The 21232-nt window shown below is 43.9% G+C and overlaps 1 protein-coding gene across 1 annotated transcript in view; it reads left to right on the forward strand.

The window, feature by feature from the left end:
* The window catches only part of igsf3 (immunoglobulin superfamily, member 3), a 468209-nt gene that overhangs the window by 441663 nt on the left and 5314 nt on the right, over positions 1 to 21232 (forward strand). The window contains exon 7 of the mRNA XM_084311321.1: positions 4079 to 4549. Within this exon, the coding sequence (XP_084167447.1) occupies positions 4079 to 4549 (471 nt within the window). The remainder of the gene's footprint in view (positions 1 to 4078; positions 4550 to 21232) is intronic.

Here is a 21232-nt window from a genome sequence, read left to right on the forward strand (position 1 = left end):
GATGGGTCACACCTAGGGGTCAAGGTGATGGGTCACACCTAGGGGTCAAGCGATGGGTCACACCTAGGGGTCAAGGTGATGGGTCACACCTAGGGGTCAAGGTGATGGGTCACACCTAGGAGTCAAGGTGATGGGTCACACCTAGGAGTCAAGGTGATGGGTCACACCTAGGAGTCAAGGTGATGGGTCACACCTAGGGGTCAAGGTGATGGGTCACACCTAGGGGTCAAGGTGATGGGTCACACCTAGGAGTCAAGCGATGGGTCACACCTAGGGGTCAAGGTGATGGGTCACACCTAGGGGTCAAGGTGATGGGTCACACCTAGGGGTCAAGGTGATGGGTCACACCTAGGGGTCAAGGTGATGGGTCACACCTAGGGGTCAAGGTGATGGGTCACACCTAGGGGTCAAGCGATGGGTCACACCTAGGGGTCAAGGTGATGGGTCACACCTAGGGGTCAAGGTGATGGGTCACACCTAGGAGTCAAGCGATGGGTCACACCTAGGGGTCAAGGTGATGGGTCACACCTAGGGGTCAAGGTGATGGGTCACACCTAGGGGTCAAGCGATGGGTCACACCTAGGAGTCAAGGTGATGGGTCACACCTAGGGGTCAAGGTGATGGGTCACACCTAGGGGTCAAGGTGATGGGTCACACCTAGGGGTCAAGGTGATGGGTCACACCTAGGGGTCAAGAGATGGGTCACACCTAGGAGTCAAGGTGATGGGTCACACCTAGGAGTCAAGGCGATGGGTCACACCTAGGGGTCAAGGTGATGGGTCACACTTAGGGGTCAAGGTGATGGGTCACACCTAGGGGTCAAGGTGATGGGTCACACCTAGGGGTCAAGGTGATGGGTCACACCTAGGGGTCAAGGTGATGGGTCACACCTAGGAGTCAAGGCGATGGGTCACACCTAGGGGTCAAGGTGATGGGTCACACTTAGGGGTCAAGGTGATGGGTCACACCTAGGAGTCAAGGTGATGGGTCACACCTAGGGGTCAAGGTGATGGGTCACACCTAGGGGTCAAGGTGATGGGTCACACCTAGGGGTCAAGGTGATGGGTCACACCTAGGAGTCAAGGTGATGGGTCACACCTAGGAGTCAAGCGATGGGTCACACCTAGGGGTCAAGGTGATGGGTCACACCTAGGGGTCAAGGTGATGGGTCACACCTAGGAGTCAAGGTGATGGGTCACACCTAGGGGTCAAGGTGATGGGTCACACCTAGGGGTCAAGGTGATGGGTCACACCTAGGGGTCAAGCCATGGGTCACACCTAGGAGTCAAGCCATGGGTCACACCTAGGAGTCAAGGTGATGGGTCACACCTAGGAGTCAAGGTGATGGGTCACACCTAGGGGTCAAGGTGATGGGTCACACCTAGGGGTCAAGGTGATGGGTCACACCTAGGGGTCAAGGTGATGGGTCACACCTAGGAGTCAAGGTGATGGGTCACACCTAGGGGTCAAGGTGATGGGTCACACCTAGGGGTCAAGCCATGGGTCACACCTAGGGGTCAAGGTGATGGGTCACACCTAGGGGTCAAGGTGATGGGTCACACCTAGGGGTCAAGGTGATGGGTCACACCTAGCTCTGGCTCCCCATTGCTGCACGTATCCGCTTCAAGGCCCTCGACCTAGCATACCGTGCAGCAAAGGGAACCGCTCCCGCCTACCTCCGGTCAATGGTCTCTAACTACACACCCTCAAGACCCCTACGCTCTGCATCTTCTGGCCGCCTCAGACCTACTCCTATCCAAGCTCCCGGAGGGTCATCAAAGAGAAGCCGCCTATTCTCAGTCCTTGCCCCACAATGGTGGAATGAACTACCCATCCCAGTTAGGACAGCCGAATCCCGTCCAATCTTTCGCCGTCGACTAAAGACTCACTTCTTCAACCATTATCTGAAATAATAAAAAAAAAAAAAAAAAAATCTAACCCTGACTAACCTTACTGTCATGCACTTGTCCTAATAAACTAACCTACACTGTAACACGCAACACTTGATGAACATTGTTACTCAGCTGATAGAGTTGTACCCTTCTTGCTGTCTTGTCGTACAGAACTTGTAAGTCGCTTTGGATAAAAGCGTCAGCTAAATGACTAAATGTAAATGTAAATGTAAATGTACAGAGTTGTAGTATTAATATGTACAGTGATACAGGTATGAAGACACTGTGGTAGTAAGTTACACTGCTGGCCAGTATGTAAGAGTAAGAGTAAGATATAGTATCTACAGATATGTCATACAGAGTTATATGGGTTATATGCAGGTGTATAAATAGTTATATAGAAGGGTTATATGCAGGTATATTCAGAGAGATATGGAGCTGTGTGCTCTTCTTTGGACAAAATGACTCTCGGAAGAAAAGCTTACTGAAGTACACTACTCGTGTGGAAGTACTTAGTTACTTTACTCCCTTTCATGTGTCACCTTCCCCTCCTGTTCTGACAGCGAGCTGCCCCGCGGGGACGTCAGCCGGGTAGCTATATATATTTATAACCATAATATACATTCATATATTTTTTTGAAATATATAAACACAACACACAGTGCAACAAGCTCCAGAAGCTGATTTCCCCAGAGAGAGAGAGAGAGCGAGAGAGAGCAAGATGGAGAGAGGGAGGGAGGGAGGGAGGGAGGGAGGGAGGGGGGGGAGGGAGAGAGAGGGAGGGAGGGAGGGAGGGAGGGAGGGAGAGGGAGAGAGAGAGAGCGAGAGAGAGCAAGATGGAGAGAGGGAGGGAGGGAGGGAGGGAGGGAGGGGGAGAGAGAGAGAGAGCGAGAGAGAGCAAGATGGAGAGAGGGAGGGAGGGAGGGAGGGAGGGAGGGAGAGGGAGAGAGAGAGAGAGCGAGAGAGAGCAAGATGGAGGGAGGGAGGGAGGGAGGGAGGGAGGGGGGGAGGGAGAGGGAGAGAGAGGGAGGGAGGGAGGGAGGGAGGGAGGGAGAGGGAGAGAGAGAGAGAGAGAGAGAGCGAGAGAGAGCAAGATGGAGAGAGGGAGGGAGGGAGGGAGGGAGGGAGGGAGGGAGGGAGGGAGGGGGAGAGAGAGAGAGAGCGAGAGAGAGCAAGATGGAGAGAGGGAGGGAGGGAGGGAGGGAGGGAGGGAGGGAGGGAGGGAGGGAGAGGGAGAGAGAGAGAGAGAGCGAGAGAGAGCAAGATGGAGGGAGGGAGGGAGGGAGGGAGGGGGAGAGGGAGAGAGGGAGAGAGAGAGAGAGAGAGCAAGAGGGAGGGAGAGAGAGAGAGAGAGAGAGAGAGAGAGAGAGAGAGAGAGAGAGAGAGAGAGAGAGAGAGAGAGAGAGAGAGAGAGAGCAAGATGGAGAGAGGGAGGGAGGGAGGGAGGGAGAGAGCGCAAGATGGAGGGAGGGAGGGAGGGAGAGAGAGAGAGAGCAAGATGGAGGGAGGGAGGGAGAGGGAGAGAGAGACTCATTAAGGTGCTGAAGGATGCAGTCATCCAGACACACGTCTGCGGGGGAGAGCGGAGGAGGAGGCGTCACGCCAACTCTCACCTTCTGTCTCTGCTCCTCTTCTGCCTTAACTAAGGAGCCGCTCCAAACCGAGTGTCAGAGCCAGGCCTTTAATTCTTATTCTTATTCTTCCTCCAACGGAGTGGAAGTGGGTCATCCTACACTGCCCCCTGAAGGCCCGTGAAGCCTCACGCAGACAGACAGACAGACACTTAGCCCCGGGCTAACATCTAGCAACTGCTGGAGGACGAAAAAGGCCAACGACAGCTTTACGGGCCAGGATTGTGGTTCGGGGGCATTTGGGGTTTAGGGGGTTGTGTCTCTATTAGTACATGTCTCTCCGTTGTGCCATCGGGTCGTTCCATCTGAAGTTCAAAAGGGGTTTTGAAGAACGACGGTACTGACTTTATTTTTTGGGTCTTGGTGGAGTTTGAACAGCAGCTCACTTGTTCTGCTCACAGGGGAACCGGTTTACGCTCCTCCTCCTCCACTGTGTTTCCATCTGTTTGTATGACCCTGTCTTTCTCTCTCTCTCTCTCTCTCTCTCTCTCTCTCTCTCTCTCTCTCTCTCTCTCTCTCTCTCTCTCTCTCTCTCTCTCTCTCTCACCTTGACAGAGGTGCGTCTGCAGGTGGAGGAGGCGGAGTCCAACGTGACGGTGGCAGAGTCCGGTTCCATCCGGCTGGGCTGCAGCGTTTCGTCCCAGTCGTCCAACGACTCGCGCTTCTCCGTCTCGTGGTACCGGGAGCGGCCGGACGAGGACGAGGAGGAGGACGAGGACGACCGGGAGGAGGAGGGTGAGGAGGACGAGAAGAGTGCGGCGCGGAGGTGCGTGTTCTCCATCGGACACGACGCCGTGTTCGGGAACGGGAACTGCAGCCCGACGGACGACGTGGGCCTGGACTCCCGCCTGCGGTTCGAGAGGACGTCCTCCGACCAGTACAACCTGACCATCCAGGGGGCGCTGCCGGAGGACGCGGGGCGCTACCACTGCCACGTGGAGGAGTGGCTGCTGAACCCACGGGGCGCCTGGTACCGCCTGGCCACCCGCAACTCCGGGGTCACCACTGTCAACGTGATGGAGCGAGGTGAATACATTTAACCTGTCGTTAACTTTTAACTTCATCTACATAAACCACTGTCAACGTGATGGAGCAAGGTGAATACATTTAACCTGTCGTTAACTTTTAACTTCATCTACATAAACCACTGGGCAACGTGATGGAGCAAGGTGAATACATTTAACCTGTCGTTAACTTTTAACTTCATCTACATAAACCACTGGGCAACGTGATGGAGCAAGGTGAATACATTTAACCCGTCGTTAACTTTTAACTTCATCTACATAAACCACTGGCGACGTGATGGAGCGAGGTGAAGACATTTAACCCGTCGTTAACTTTTAACTTCATCTACATAAACCACTGGCGACGTGATGGAGCAAGGTGAACACATTTAACCTGTCGTTAACTTTTAACTTCATCTACATAAACCACTGGCGACGTGATGGAGCAAGGTGAATACATTTAACCCGTCGTTAACTTTTAACTTCATCTACATAAACCACTGGCGACGTGATGGAGCAAGGTGAATACATTTAACCTGTCGTTAACTTTTAACTTCATCTACATAAACCACTGGGCAACGTGATGGAGCAAGGTGAATACATTTAACCCGTCGTTAACTTTTAACTTCATCTACATAAACCACTGGCGACGTGATGGAGCAAGGTGAATACATTTAACCTGTCGTTAACTTTTAACTTCATCTACATAAACCACTGTCAACGTGATGGAGCAAGGTGAACACATTTAACCTGTCGTTAACTTTTAACTTCATCCACATAAACCACTGGCAACGTGATGGAGCAAGGTGAACACATTTAACCTGTCGTTAACTTTTAACTTCATCTACATAAACCACTGGCAACGTGATGGAGCCAGGTGAAGACATTTAACCTGTCGTTAACTTTTAACTTCATCCACATAAACCACTGGCAACGTGATGGAGCAAGGTGAACACATTTAACCTGTCGTTAACTTTTAACTTCATCTACATAAACCACGGTCAACGTGATGGAGCAAGGTGAACACATTTAACCTGTCGTTAACTTTTAACTTCATCTACATAAACCACTGTCAACGTGATGGAGCAAGGTGAAGACATTTAACCTGTCGTTAACTTTTAACTTCATCCACATAAACCCACTGTCAACGTGATGGAGCGAGGTGAATACATTTAACCTGTCGTTAACTTTTAACTTCATCTACATAAACCACGGTCAACGTGATGGAGCAAGGTGAACACATTTAACCTGTCGTTAACTTTTAACTTCATCTACATAAACCACTGTCAACGTGATGGAGCAAGGTGAATACATTTAACCTGTCGTTAACTTTTAACTTCATCTACATAAACCACTGGCAACGTGATGGAGCGAGGTGAATACATTTAACCTGTCGTTAACTTTTAACTTCATCTACATAAACCACTGGGCAACGTGATGGAGCAAGGTGAATACATTTAACCCGTCGTTAACTTTTAACTTCATCTACATAAACCACTGGCGACGTGATGGAGCAAGGTGAATACATTTAACCTGTCGTTAACTTTTAACTTCATCTACATAAACCCACTGGCAACGTGATGGAGCAAGGTGAATACATTTAACCTGTCGTTAACTTTTAACTTCATCTACATAAACCACTGTCAACGTGATGGAGCAAGGTGAATACATTTAACCTGTCGTTAACTTTTAACTTCATCTACATAAACCACTGGGCAACGTGATGGAGCAAGGTGAATACATTTAACCCGTCGTTAACTTTTAACTTCATCTACATAAACCACTGGCGACGTGATGGAGCAAGGTGAATACATTTAACCTGTCGTTAACTTTTAACTTCATCTACATAAACCACTGTCAACGTGATGGAGCAAGGTGAATACATTTAACCTGTCGTTAACTTTTAACTTCATCTACATAAACCACTGGGCAACGTGATGGAGCAAGGTGAATACATTTAACCCGTCGTTAACTTTTAACTTCATCTACATAAACCACTGGCAACGTGATGGAGCAAGGTGAATACATTTAACCTGTCGTTAACTTTTAACTTCATCTACATAAACCACTGGCGACGTGATGGAGCAAGGTGAATACATTTAACCTGTCGTTAACTTTTAACTTCATCTACATAAACCCACTGGCAACGTGATGGAGCAAGGTGAATACATTTAACCCGTCGTTAACTTTTAACTTCATCCACATAAACCCACTGGCAACGTGATGGAGCAAGGTGAACACATTTAACCTGTCGTTAACTTTTAACTTCATCCACATAAACCCACTGGCAACGTGATGGAGCAAGGTGAACACATTTAACCTGTCGTTAACTTTTAACTTCATCTACATAAACCACTGGCAACGTGATGGAGCCAGGTGAAGACATTTAACCTGTCGTTAACTTTTAACTTCATCCACATAAACCACTGGCAACGTGATGGAGCAAGGTGAATACATTTAACCTGTCGTTAACTTTTAACTTCATCTACATAAACCCACTGTCAACGTGATGGAGCGAGGTGAATACATTTAACCTGTCGTTAACTTTTAACTTCATCTACATAAACCACGGTCAACGTGATGGAGCAAGGTGAACACATTTAACCTGTCGTTAACTTTTAACTTCATCTACATAAACCCACTGGCAACGTGATGGAGCAAGGTGAATACATTTAACCTGTCGTTAACTTTTAACTTCATCTACATAAACCACTGGGCAACGTGATGGAGCAAGGTGAATACATTTAACCTGTCGTTAACTTTTAACTTCATCCACATAAACCCACTGGCAACGTGATGGAGCAAGGTGAATACATTTAACCTGTCGTTAACTTTTAACTTCATCCACATAAACCCACTGGCAACGTGATGGAGCAAGGTGAACACATTTAACCTGTCGTTAACTTTTAACTTCATCCACATAAACCACTGGCAACGTGATGGAGCAAGGTGAACACATTTAACCTGTCGTTAACTTTTAACTTCATCTACATAAACCCACTGGCAACGTGATGGAGCAAGGTGAATACATTTAACCTGTCGTTAACTTTTAACTTCATCTACATAAACCACGGTCAACGTGATGGAGCAAGGTGAATACATTTAACCTGTCGTTAACTTTTAACTTCATCTACATAAACCCACTGTCAACGTGATGGAGCAAGGTGAACACATTTAACCTGTCGTTAACTTTTAACTTCATCTACATAAACCACTGGCAACGTGATGGAGCAAGGTGAATACATTTAACCTGTCGTTAACTTTTAACTTCATCTACATAAACCCACTGGCAACGTGATGGAGCAAGGTGAATACATTTAACCTGTCGTTAACTTTTAACTTCATCTACATAAACCACTGGCGACGTGATGGAGCAAGGTGAACACATTTAACCTGTCGTTAACTTTTAACTTCATCTACATAAACCACTGGCGACGTGATGGAGCAAGGTGAATACATTTAACCTGTCGTTAACTTTTAACTTCATCCACATAAACCACTGGCGACGTGATGGAGCAAGGTGAATACATTTAACCTGTCGTTAACTTTTAACTTCATCTACACAAACCACTGGCAACGTGATGGAGCAAGGTGAATACATTTAACCTGTCGTTAACTTTTAACTTCATCTACACAAACCACTGGCAACGTGATGGAGCAAGGTGAATACATTTAACCTGTCGTTAACTTTTAACTTCATCTACATAAACCCACTGGCAACGTGATGGAGCAAGGTGAATACATTTAACCCGTCGTTAACTTTTAACTTCATCCACATAAACCCACTGGCAACGTGATGGAGCAAGGTGAATACATTTAACCTGTCGTTAACTTTTAACTTCATCCACATAAACCCACTGGCAACGTGATGGAGCAAGGTGAATACATTTAACCTGTCGTTAACTTTTAACTTCATCCACATAAACCCACTGGCAACGTGATGGAGCAAGGTGAACACATTTAACCTGTCGTTAACTTTTAACTTCATCTACATAAACCACTGGCAACGTGATGGAGCAAGGTGAACACATTTAACCTGTCGTTAACTTTTAACTTCATCTACATAAACCACTGGCAACGTGATGGAGCAAGGTGAATACATTTAACCTGTCGTTAACTTTTAACTTCATCTACATAAACCACTGGCAACGTGATGGAGCAAGGTGAATACATTTAACCTGTCGTTAACTTTTAACTTCATCTACATAAACCACTGTCAACGTGATGGAGCAAGGTGAACACATTTAACCTGTCGTTAACTTTTAACTTCATCCACATAAACCACTGGCAACGTGATGGAGCAAGGTGAACACATTTAACCTGTCGTTAACTTTTAACTTCATCTACATAAACCACTGGCAACGTGATGGAGCCAGGTGAAGACATTTAACCTGTCGTTAACTTTTAACTTCATCCACATAAACCACTGGCAACGTGATGGAGCAAGGTGAACACATTTAACCTGTCGTTAACTTTTAACTTCATCTACATAAACCACGGTCAACGTGATGGAGCAAGGTGAACACATTTAACCTGTCGTTAACTTTTAACTTCATCTACATAAACCACTGGCAACGTGATGGAGCAAGGTGAACACATTTAACCTGTTTATTTAAGCATCGTTTACATAAACCTTGCCTTAAAGGTGCACTTGAGAAATGTCCAAGAATTGAAAAGGTTTCTATGGTTTATTTTCATGAACTGAATAAAGAAAACCGGGTCCCTCTGTGTTTGAAGCTATAGGAGACTGTTTCATCGTTTACCGTTTACTATTCAAAGAAGTATCTTCTCTACGCATATGTCTGGTTCACGGTGCCTCAAAATTATTTTGTTTTGATTTACATGATGATGACATAAGATAATAAATAATGCATAGGCCTACAGCAGCTTGTTAGCATGCCGTACTAACGGGCACCACTAGCTGCAGGATAACGAGCTAGCTTGTCCCAAGTAGTACCCAGATGAGAAATATTCTTTTCTCCGATGTACCGATACAGAGACCTTTTCCTCACATAATGATATAATGTCTGTGTGAAATTCAAAATGGCATGGTCTGCCTTTAAGCTCATTTGTGTAATTGAACAGCGTCCTGTGCCTGAAACAAGCCAGTATCCTATCTTACCACCACATTAACAAACAAGCCTATGATCCAGTATCCTATCTTACCACCACATTAACAAATAAGCCTATGATCCAGTATCCTATCTTACCACCACATTAACAAACAAGCCTATGATCCAGTATCCTATCTTACCACCACATTAACAAATAAGCCTATGATCCAGTATCCTATCTTACCACCACATTAACAAACAAGCCTATGATCCAGTATCCCATCTTACCACCACATTAACAAATAAGCCTATGATCCAGTATCCTATCTTACCACCACATTAACAAATAAGCCTATGATCCAGTATCCTATCTTACCACCACATTAACAAACAAGCCTATGATCCAGTATCCCATCTTACCACCACATTAACAAATAAGCCTATGATCCAGTATCCTATCTTACCACCACATTAACAAACAAGCCTATGATCCAGTATCCTATCTTACCACCACATTAACAAACAAGCCTATGATCCAGTATCCCATCTTACCACCACATTAACAAACAAGCCTATGATCCAGTATCCTATCTTACCACCACATTAACAAATAAGCCTATGATCCAGTATCCTATCTTACCACCACATTAACAAATAAGCCTATGATCCAGTATCCTATCTTACCACCACATTAACAAACAAGCCTATGATCCAGTATCCCATCTTACCACCACATTAACAAATAAGCCTATGATCCAGTATCCTATCTTACCACCACATTAACAAACAAGCCTATGATCCAGTATCCTATCTTACCACCACATTAACAAACAAGCCTATGATCCAGTATCCCATCTTACCACCACATTAACAAACAAGCCTATGATCCAGTATCCCATCTTACCACCACATTAACAAACAAGCCTATGATCCAGTATCCTATCTTACCACCACATTAACAAACAAACCTATGATCCAGTATCCTATCTTACCACCACATTAACAAACAAGCCTATGATCCAGTATCCCATCTTACCACCACATTAACAAACAAACCTATGATCCAGTATCCCATCTTACCACCACATTAACAAACAAGCCTATGATCCAGTATCCTATCTTACCACCACATTAACAAACAAGCCTATGATCCAGTATCCCATCTTACCACCACATTAACAAACAAGCCTATGATCCAGTATCCTATCTTACCACCACATTAACAAACAAACCTATGATCCAGTATCCCATCTTACCACCACATTAACAAACAAGCCTATGATCCAGTATCCCATCTTACCACGACATTAACAAACAAGCCTATGATCCAGTATCCTATCTTACCACCACATTAACAAACAAGCCTATGATCCAGTATCCTATCTTACCACCACATTAACAAACAAACCTATGATCCAGTATCCCATCCAGTATCCTGGCTGCCACAAAACAGTCACATCTAGAGACCTCAAAACCTACTCTAGCGAGGCCTTCAACCTTGAACTGGAGAGTCTGGACTGGTCAGATGAACTCAATGGTACACTGGTTGAAGAAACATGGCTTGGTTTCAAAACCAAATTCTCAGCAATACTAAACGACATGGCCCCCCTAAGAACCACCAGGGTAAAAAATCGCGCTGAGCCGTGGATGCACTCAGAAATACTGGCCGCTATGAAAACCAGAGACAAAAAATGCTCTGAGTTTCGTAAAAGTCAGTCAAAGCTTACTAAAAGCACGAGCAGTGAACTCCAAGCCCACGTGACTGAACTCAAACTAGAAAGAAACAGACTAAGAAACGACGTAAACTCCATGATCAAAACTGCAAAAAAGAATTTCATCAATGACAAAACTGAGGAAAACAAAAACAAACCACGTGAACTTTGGAAATTACTCAATAATCAACTAGGATGCAGTAAAAAACTTAAAACCAGATTCTCAAACATAAACATAAAAACGGACAACACGCTCATCACAGACAAGCTGGATGTAGCCAATTACTTAAACATTTTCTTCACAAACATAGCCACAACACTGGTAAACAAACTACCCTCCCACTCAGGGCTTTATGGGGTAGAACACATAGTAGCTTACTACAAAAACCTAGGGGTCCGCAAGGACGACTTCAAGCTGGAAATGGTAACAACAGATGAGGTACTCAATAAACTGAGCGCCCTCCAACCTAACAAGGCCACTGGCCATGACAACATCCCCTCCAAATTCCTCAGAGACTCAGCAGCCGCCATCACCCCAATCATCACACACATAATAAACCTCTCCATAAAACAGGGACACGTCCCCAAGGACTTCAAAATTGCGAGGGTGACCCCTCTGCACAAAAAGGGCAGCAAATTAGACCCAGGCAACTACCGCCCTGTTTCTATTCTCACCTCCATCTCGAAAGTCATGGAAAAAATAGTCTACGAACAGGTCGAAAAGTACCTAGCGGAAAAAAATCTAATCTACGAATTCCAATCTGGCTTCAGAACATCCCACTCCACTGACACATGCCTTCTCTATTTGAATGACCACATCAAACAAGAGGTGGACGCAGGCAAAAACCACCAGGGTAAAAAATCGCGCTGAGCCGTGGATGCACTCCGAAATACTGGCCGCTATGAAAACCAGAGACAAAAAATGCTCTGAGTTTCGTAAAAGTCAGTCAAAGCTTACTAAAAGCACGAGCAGTGAACTCCAAGCCCACGTGACTGAACTCAAACTAGAAAGAAACAGACTAAGAAACGACGTAAACTCCATGATCAAAACTGCAAAAAAGAATTTCATCAATGACAAAACTGAGGAAAACAAAAACAAACCACGTGAACTTTGGAAATTACTCAATAATCAACTAGGATGCAGTAAAAAACTTAAAACCAGATTCTCAAACATAAACATAAAAACGGACAACACGCTCATCACAGACAAGCTGGATGTAGCCAATTACTTAAACATTTTCTTCACAAACATAGCCACAACACTGGTAAACAAACTACCCTCCCACTCAGGGCTTTATGGGGTAGAACACATAGTAGCTTACTACAAAAACCTAGGGGTCCGCAAGGACGACTTCAAGCTGGAAATGGTAACAACAGATGAGGTACTCAATAAACTGAGCGCCCTCCAACCTAACAAGGCCACTGGCCATGACAACATCCCCTCCAAATTCCTCAGAGACTCAGCAGCCGCCATCACCCCAATCATCACACACATAATAAACCTCTCCATAAAACAGGGACACGTCCCCAAGGACTTCAAAATTGCGAGGGTGACCCCTCTGCACAAAAAGGGCAGCAAATTAGACCCAGGCAACTACCGCCCTGTTTCTATTCTCACCTCCATCTCGAAAGTCATGGAAAAAATAGTCTACGAACAGGTCGAAAAGTACCTAGCGGAAAAAAATCTAATCTACGAATTCCAATCTGGCTTCAGAACATCCCACTCCACTGACACATGCCTTCTCTATTTGAATGACCACATCAAACAAGAGGTGGACGCAGGCAAAAACCACCAGGGTAAAAAATCGCGCTGAGCCGTGGATGCACTCCGAAATACTGGCCGCTATGAAAACCAGAGACAAAAAATGCTCTGAGTTTCGTAAAAGTCAGTCAAAGCTTACTAAAAGCACGAGCAGTGAACTCCAAGCCCACGTGACTGAACTCAAACTAGAAAGAAACAGACTAAGAAACGACGTAAACTCCATGATCAAAACTGCAAAAAAGAATTTCATCAATGACAAAACTGAGGAAAACAAAAACAAACCACGTGAACTTTGGAAATTACTCAATAATCAACTAGGATGCAGTAAAAAACTTAAAACCAGATTCTCAAACATAAACATAAAAACGGACAACACGCTCATCACAGACAAGCTGGATGTAGCCAATTACTTAAACATTTTCTTCACAAACATAGCCACAACACTGGTAAACAAACTACCCTCCCACTCAGGGCTTTATGGGGTAGAACACATAGTAGCTTACTACAAAAACCTAGGGGTCCGCAAGGACGACTTCAAGCTGGAAATGGTAACAACAGATGAGGTACTCAATAAACTGAGCGCCCTCCAACCTAACAAGGCCACTGGCCATGACAACATCCCCTCCAAATTCCTCAGAGACTCAGCAGCCGCCATCACCCCAATCATCACACACATAATAAACCTCTCCATAAAACAGGGACACGTCCCCAAGGACTTCAAAATTGCGAGGGTGACCCCTCTGCACAAAAAGGGCAGCAAATTAGACCCAGGCAACTACCGCCCTGTTTCTATTCTCACCTCCATCTCGAAAGTCATGGAAAAAATAGTCTACGAACAGGTCGAAAAGTACCTAGCGGAAAAAAATCTAATCTACGAATTCCAATCTGGCTTCAGAACATCCCACTCCACTGACACATGCCTTCTCTATTTGAATGACCACATCAAACAAGAGGTGGACGCAGGCAAATACTGCGGCATGGTCATGCTGGACCTACAAAAGGCCTTTGACACGGTCAATCACTCCATTCTGATTGACAAGCTAAAAGCAATTGGTTTTGATAGTCTATCAGTGAGCTGGATGCAATCCTACCTTGAGGGGAGGGAACAGATGGTGGAGGTAAACGGTACCCTATCCCCCCCCCTCACAGTGAGCTGTGGTGTTCCACAAGGAAGCATACTAGGACCGCTACTGTTCCTAATTTATGCAAATGACATGTCGTCAGCTTGTGACTGCAACTTGTTCCTGTTTGCGGACGACTCAGCCCTGCTGGTCTCTGACAAGAACAAGTTACAGGTTGAAAAAACCCTCAGCTCGGAACTAGGCAGAATCTGCATATGGCTCGCTGATAACAAACTATCATTACACATGGGCAAAACAGAGTCCATTCTCTTCGGTTCAAATAACAAACTCAGCAAGACCGACGGCTTCTCAGTTACAGTGGGTGACAATATTGTCACAAGGAAAGATGAAATTACCTACCTGGGTTCCATCCTAGAGGCTAATCTCTCCTGTGACAAAATGGCATCCAATGTAATAAAAAAAGTCAACCAACGAACTCGATTCTTGTACCGGATCTCCTCTCTGGTAAACAAGAACACCCTGAAGACTCTGGCAGGAGCACTCATTCAGGGGTACTACGACTATGCTTGCACCTCATGGTACCAAAGCACCTCAAAGGCGCTAAAAACAAAATTACAAACATCTCAAAACAAACTGGTCAGACTACTGCTTGACCTTACTCCTAGAACCCACCTCACCCCTGCCCACTTTGACAACCTAGGATGGCTTAGAGTAGACGACAGAGTACAACAACTTGCAATGGGCCTGGTCTACAAGATACACTACACGACCAAGGTACCCATGTACATGTCAAAATACTTCCCAAAGGTCAGTGAATACCACGATCACAACACCAGAGGGAGCTCCACAAATCATGTTAAACCCAGATTCGGCTCAAATAAGGGACTAAACACGTTTCGCAATTATGCCACATCAATGTGGAACGCCCTACCCAAAGCTGTAAAGGAATGTGGATCACTACCCACTTTCAAAACCTCTCTCAAGGGACACCTACGGGAGACTGCAATTCAACACTGGCCCCTGTAAATATCCTAACCCAACCCCCTCCAATGTACAGTCATTTACCTAGTATGGTTTTGTCAATAGTTCAATGTACAATTTTGTTTGTTTGTACAGTGTCTCCCCCCCCCCCCCCCCCCCTCAATGTACAGTATTACTTGTTTATACAGTGTGCCCCCCCCCCCCCCCAACCACCTCCAATGTAAATTACCCAGTATGGTTGTCAATATCCCAATGTACCCAACCCCCCCCACACATCCTCCTCCAATGTACAGTTTCTACGTCAAATGTATATACTCCCTTTTCTTGACTCCTTCTGTATCACAAACAGTACTGTATTTGCAAATCTGGTATGTCATAAATGTATAGATGTAGCAGTACGGACTATCTGTATGTCATGTATGTCATATATGTCCTGATGAATTGAAAATGGGGGACCCTGATGTAAACAAGACGAAAGTCTTTCTCTGGTCTGCATCCCCTTAACAATTGTGTGTATTGAGCTGTACTGTATTGTACCCATTCTACAATCTGTTAATAAAGTTTTCAATCAATCAATCAATCAAACCACCACATTAACAAACAAGCCTATGATCCAGTATCCCATCTTACCACGACATTAACAAACAAGCCTATGATCCAGTATCCTATCTTACCACCACATTAACAAACAAGCCTATGATCCAGTATCCCATCTTACCACCACATTAACAAACAAGCCTATGATCCAGTATCCCATCTTACCACCACATTAACAAACAAACCTATGATCCAGTATCCCATCTTACCACCACATTAACAAACAAGCCTATGATCCAGTATCCTATCTTACCACCACATTAAACAAACAAACCTATGATCCAGTATCCCATCTTACCACCACATTAACAAACAAGCCTATGATCCAGTATCCCATCTTACCACCACATTAACAAACAAGCCTATGATCCAGTATCCCATCTTACCACCACATTAACAAACAAGCCTATGATCCAGTATCCCACCTTACCACCACATTAAACAAACAAACCTATGATCCAGTATCCCATCTTACCACGACATTAACAAACAAACCTATGATCCAGTATCCTATCTTACCACCACATTAACAAACAAGCCTATGATCCAGTATCCCATCTTACCACCACATTAACAAACAAACCTATGATCCAGTATCCTATCTTACCACCACATTAACAAATAAGCCTATGATCCAGTATCCCATCTTACCACGACATTAACAAACAAGCCTATGATCCAGTATCCTATCTTACCACCACATTAACAAACAAGCCTATGATCCAGTATCCTATCTTACCACCACATTAACAAACAAACCTATGATCCAGTATCCTATCTTACCACCACATTAACAAACAAGCCTATGATCCAGTATCCTATCTTACCACCACATTAACAAACAAACCTATGATCCAGTATCCTATCTTACCACCACATTAACAAATAAACCTATGATCCAGTATCCTATCTTACCACCACATTAACAAACAAGCCTATGATCCAGTATCCCATCTTACCACCACATTAACAAATAAACCTATGATCCAGTATCCTATCTTACCACCACATTAACAAACAAACCTATGATCCAGTATCCCATCTTACCACCACATTAACAAACAAGCCTATGATCCAGTATCCTATCTTACCACCACATTAACAAATAAGCCTATGATCCAGTATCCCATCTTACCACCACATTAACAAACAAGCCTATGATCCAGTATCCTATCTTACCACCACATTAACAAACAAGCCTATGATCCAGTATCCCATCTTACCACCACATTAACAAACAAGCCTATGATCCAGTATCCTATCTTACCACCACATTAACAAATAAGCCTATGATCCAGTATCCCATCTTACCACCACATTAACAAACAAGCCTATGATCCAGTATCCTATCTTACCACCACATTAACAAACAAACCTATGATCCAGTATCCCATCTTACCACCACATTAACAAACAAGCCTATGATCCAGTATCCTATCTTACCACCACATTAACAAACAAGCCTATGATCCAGTATCCCATCTTACCACCACATTAACAAACAAACCTATGATCCAGTATCCTATCTTACCACCACATTAACAAACAAGCCTATGATCCAGTATCCTATCTTACCACCACATTAACAAATAAGCCTATGATCCAGTATCCCATCTTACCACCACATTAACAAACAAGCCTATGATCCAGTATCCTATCTTACCACCACATTAACAAACAAACCTATGATCCAGTATCCCATCTTACCACCACATTAACAAACAAGCCTATGATCCAGTATCCTATCTTACCACCACATTAACAAACAAGCCTATGATCCAGTATCCCATCTTACCACCACATTAACAAACAAACCTATGATCCAGTATCCTATCTTACCACCACATTAACAAACAAACCTATGATCCAGTATCCTATCTTACCACCACATTAACAAACAAGCCTATGATCCAGTATCCTACCTTACCACCACATTAACAAATAAGCCTATGATCCAGTATCCCATCTTACCACCACATTAACAAACAAACCTATGATCCAGTATCCCATCTTACCACCACATTAACAAACAAACCTATGATCCAGTATCCCATCTTACCACCACATTAACAAACAAACCTATGATCCAGTATCCCATCTTACCACCACATTAACAAACAAACCTATGATCCAGTATCCCATCTTACCACCACATTAACAAACAAGCCTATGATCCAGTATCCCATCTTACCACCACATTAACAAACAAACCTATGATCCAGTATCCCATCTTACCACCACATTAACAAACAAACCTATGATCCAGTATCCCATCTTACCACCACATTAACAAACAAGCCTATGATCCAGTATCCTATCTTACCACCACATTAACAAACAAACCTATGATCCAGTATCCTATCTTACCACCACATTAACAAATAAGCCTATGATCCAGTATCCCATCTTACCACCACATTAACAAACAAACCTATGATCCAGTATCCCATCTTACCACCACATTAACAAACAAACCTATGATCCAGTATCCTATCTTACCACCACATTAACAAATAAGCCTATGATCCAGTATCCCATCTTACCACCACATTAACAAACAAACCTATGATCCAGTATCCCATCTTACCACCACATTAACAAACAAACCTATGATCCAGTATCCTATCTTACCACCACATTAACAAATAAGCCTATGATCCAGTATCCTATCTTACCACCACATTAACAAACAAACCTATGATCCAGTATCCTATCTTACCACCACATTAACAAACAAGCCTATGATCCAGTATCCCATCTTACCACCACATTAACAAACAAGCCTATGATCCAGTATCCCATCTTACCACGACATTAACAAACAAGCCTATGATCCAGTATCCCATCTTACCACCACATTAACAAACAAACCTATGATCCAGTATCCCATCTTACCACCACATTAACAAACAAGCCTATGATCCAGTATCCTATCTTACCACCACATTAACAAATAAGCCTATGATCCAGTATCCCATCTTACCACCACATTAACAAACAAACCTATGATCCAGTATCCTATCTTACCACCACATTAACAAACAAGCCTATGATCCAGTATCCCATCTTACCACCACATTAACAAATAAGCCTATGATCCAGTATCCCATCTTACCACCACATTAACAAACAAGCCTATGATCCAGTATCCTATCTTATCACCACATTAACAAACAAACCTATGATCCAGTATCCCATCTTACCACCACATTAACAAACAAGCCTATGATCCAGTATCCTATCTTACCACCACATTAACAAATAAGCCTATGATCCAGTATCCCATCTTACCACCACATTAACAAACAAACCTATGATCCAGTATCCTATCTTACCACTACATTAACAAACAAGCCTATGATCCAGTATCCCATCTTACCACCACATTAACAAACACGCCTATGATCCAGTATCCCATCTTACCACGACATTAACAATATCCCATCTTACCACCACATTAACAAACAAGCCTATGATCCAGTATCCCATCTTACCACCACATTAACAAACAAGCCTATGATCCAGTATCCCATCTTACCACGACATTAACAAATAAGCCTATGATCCAGTATCCCATCTTACCACGACATTAACAAATAAGCCTATGATCCAGTATCCCATCTTACCACGACATTAACAAACAAACCTATGATCCAGTATCCTATCTTACCACCACATTAACAAACAAGCCTATGATCCAGTATCCCATCTTACCACCACATTAACAAACAAGCCTATGATCCAGTATCCCATCTTACCACCACATTAACAAACAAGCCTATGATCCAGTATCCCACCTTACCACCACATTAACAAACAAACCTATGATCCAGTATCCCATCTTACCACCACATTAACAAACAAGCCTATGATCCAGTATCCCATCTTACCACGACATTAACAAACAAACCTATGATCCAGTATCCCACCTTACCACGACATTAAACATGCTACAGACAGCATAGGAGATCATCGGCAGACAGGGCAGCACTTTCAGAAGGTCTAGATAGTTGACCCTCTAAATCTTTGGACCTTATGGTGTTCTTGTTTTGTTTCTTGACTTATTGTGATGTTTCTTCTTGACTTGTTTAACACTTTGGTCGCCAGGCTTATATTCTTAATATACCATCCTCCGCCATCTCTATTTGTCTATGGAGAAGTTCCCCTTCTTTGCAGGGCTATAACTTTTTAAATTGTGTTGCTAAATTGACATTACTATGGCCCATTCAACATCAAGTATCTATTGTTCAGGGTGTAGCAACGTTATACATTTTCATTCACATATTCATACTAAAATACGGTCTAAAGTATAAGTATGTTTTTATCGTTTTCTGCAGCTTTCTCCAGAACGGGATTTATAGCCCCAAATGCATTATATTGATGATCAAATACAGTTTGATAGGAATCTGCGCGAGAATTTTTTTTTCAAATGGACGTGGTTCTAGAAGTTACTACTGATCATCTGATGTTGACCGGATGGGGGGGGGGGTCGTTTATAATTCCGTGGCCAACGTTAGATGATTCATCTAGTGTGGGTGATATGATCATTATAGCAGTTAGTATCGAACACGTTAAGAAATAACGCTGAATCTTACCGTAGCTTCCTCATAGCGTTGGGCGATGAGCGTGGAGCAGAAATATTCCTATTATGGGATGTAGAAATATGCGATCCATTTCCAGGTTCATTTCATGTTGTTTATCGAGTTATTGGTAACGGATTGCTATCCGTTGTGTCGCGCTCGAGTCCTGGGACTATTGGCGAGTGATCGGACCGAATTGAAATGAGCACCAGCTTCCATTTCCTGTTTCCGCTCTGGGCGATCCGCCGATCGGCCACCAGATGGCACTCTTGAACCGTTGGAGAGTTGAGAGGGGATCAACAGTAGATCTCAAGTCTCCGGGGGAGAAATATGATTTCGATCACAGATTTTTGAAATATTGATATCAAAGACGTGGTACGGTGTCTTTGGCAGAATGAGCATGGCGAGGGAATGACGTGGTACTGCGTTTTTGGCGACCATAGTTGTTGTGAAGGATCAGATTAAACCGAATATATATATTTATTTATGGATATATATTTAATAGTATTTGTATATCGTTTGATACCCCCTGTATATTCCTTGTACAATATGCACTGAATATCCCTTTAGTCTACTAAACAGCCCATAATAGCTTCATTCTACCATTGGACGAGAACCTGGCGCCAGCAGCCATACCCCTAGGTTCAAGTTCAATCGTGCCGACCAACATGTCGTGGCAAGCCCGGTTCCGCGTAGGAATACGTCTGGCGAAATACGAATGGTACTATTTGTTCACCGCGCATATATATATGGCGCAAGTAAAGTAGAACTTTCTTTTAGTCCATTAGTTCTTTACCCTCCAACCGAGTAACAGACGCAAAGCCTCACCCACGACGCACGTGTGGTGCAGTAAGGCCTACTTGGCCTCAGAATAGGCATTGAGATATCGTGTGGATTAATAGTTGAATTGTCATAGTTTGGCACTATACCGTCGAGT

This window comes from Notolepis coatsorum, assembly GCF_963971535.1.
Source record: "Notolepis coatsorum genome assembly, chromosome: 3".
Taxonomy (NCBI): domain Eukaryota; kingdom Metazoa; phylum Chordata; class Actinopteri; order Aulopiformes; family Paralepididae; genus Notolepis; species Notolepis coatsorum.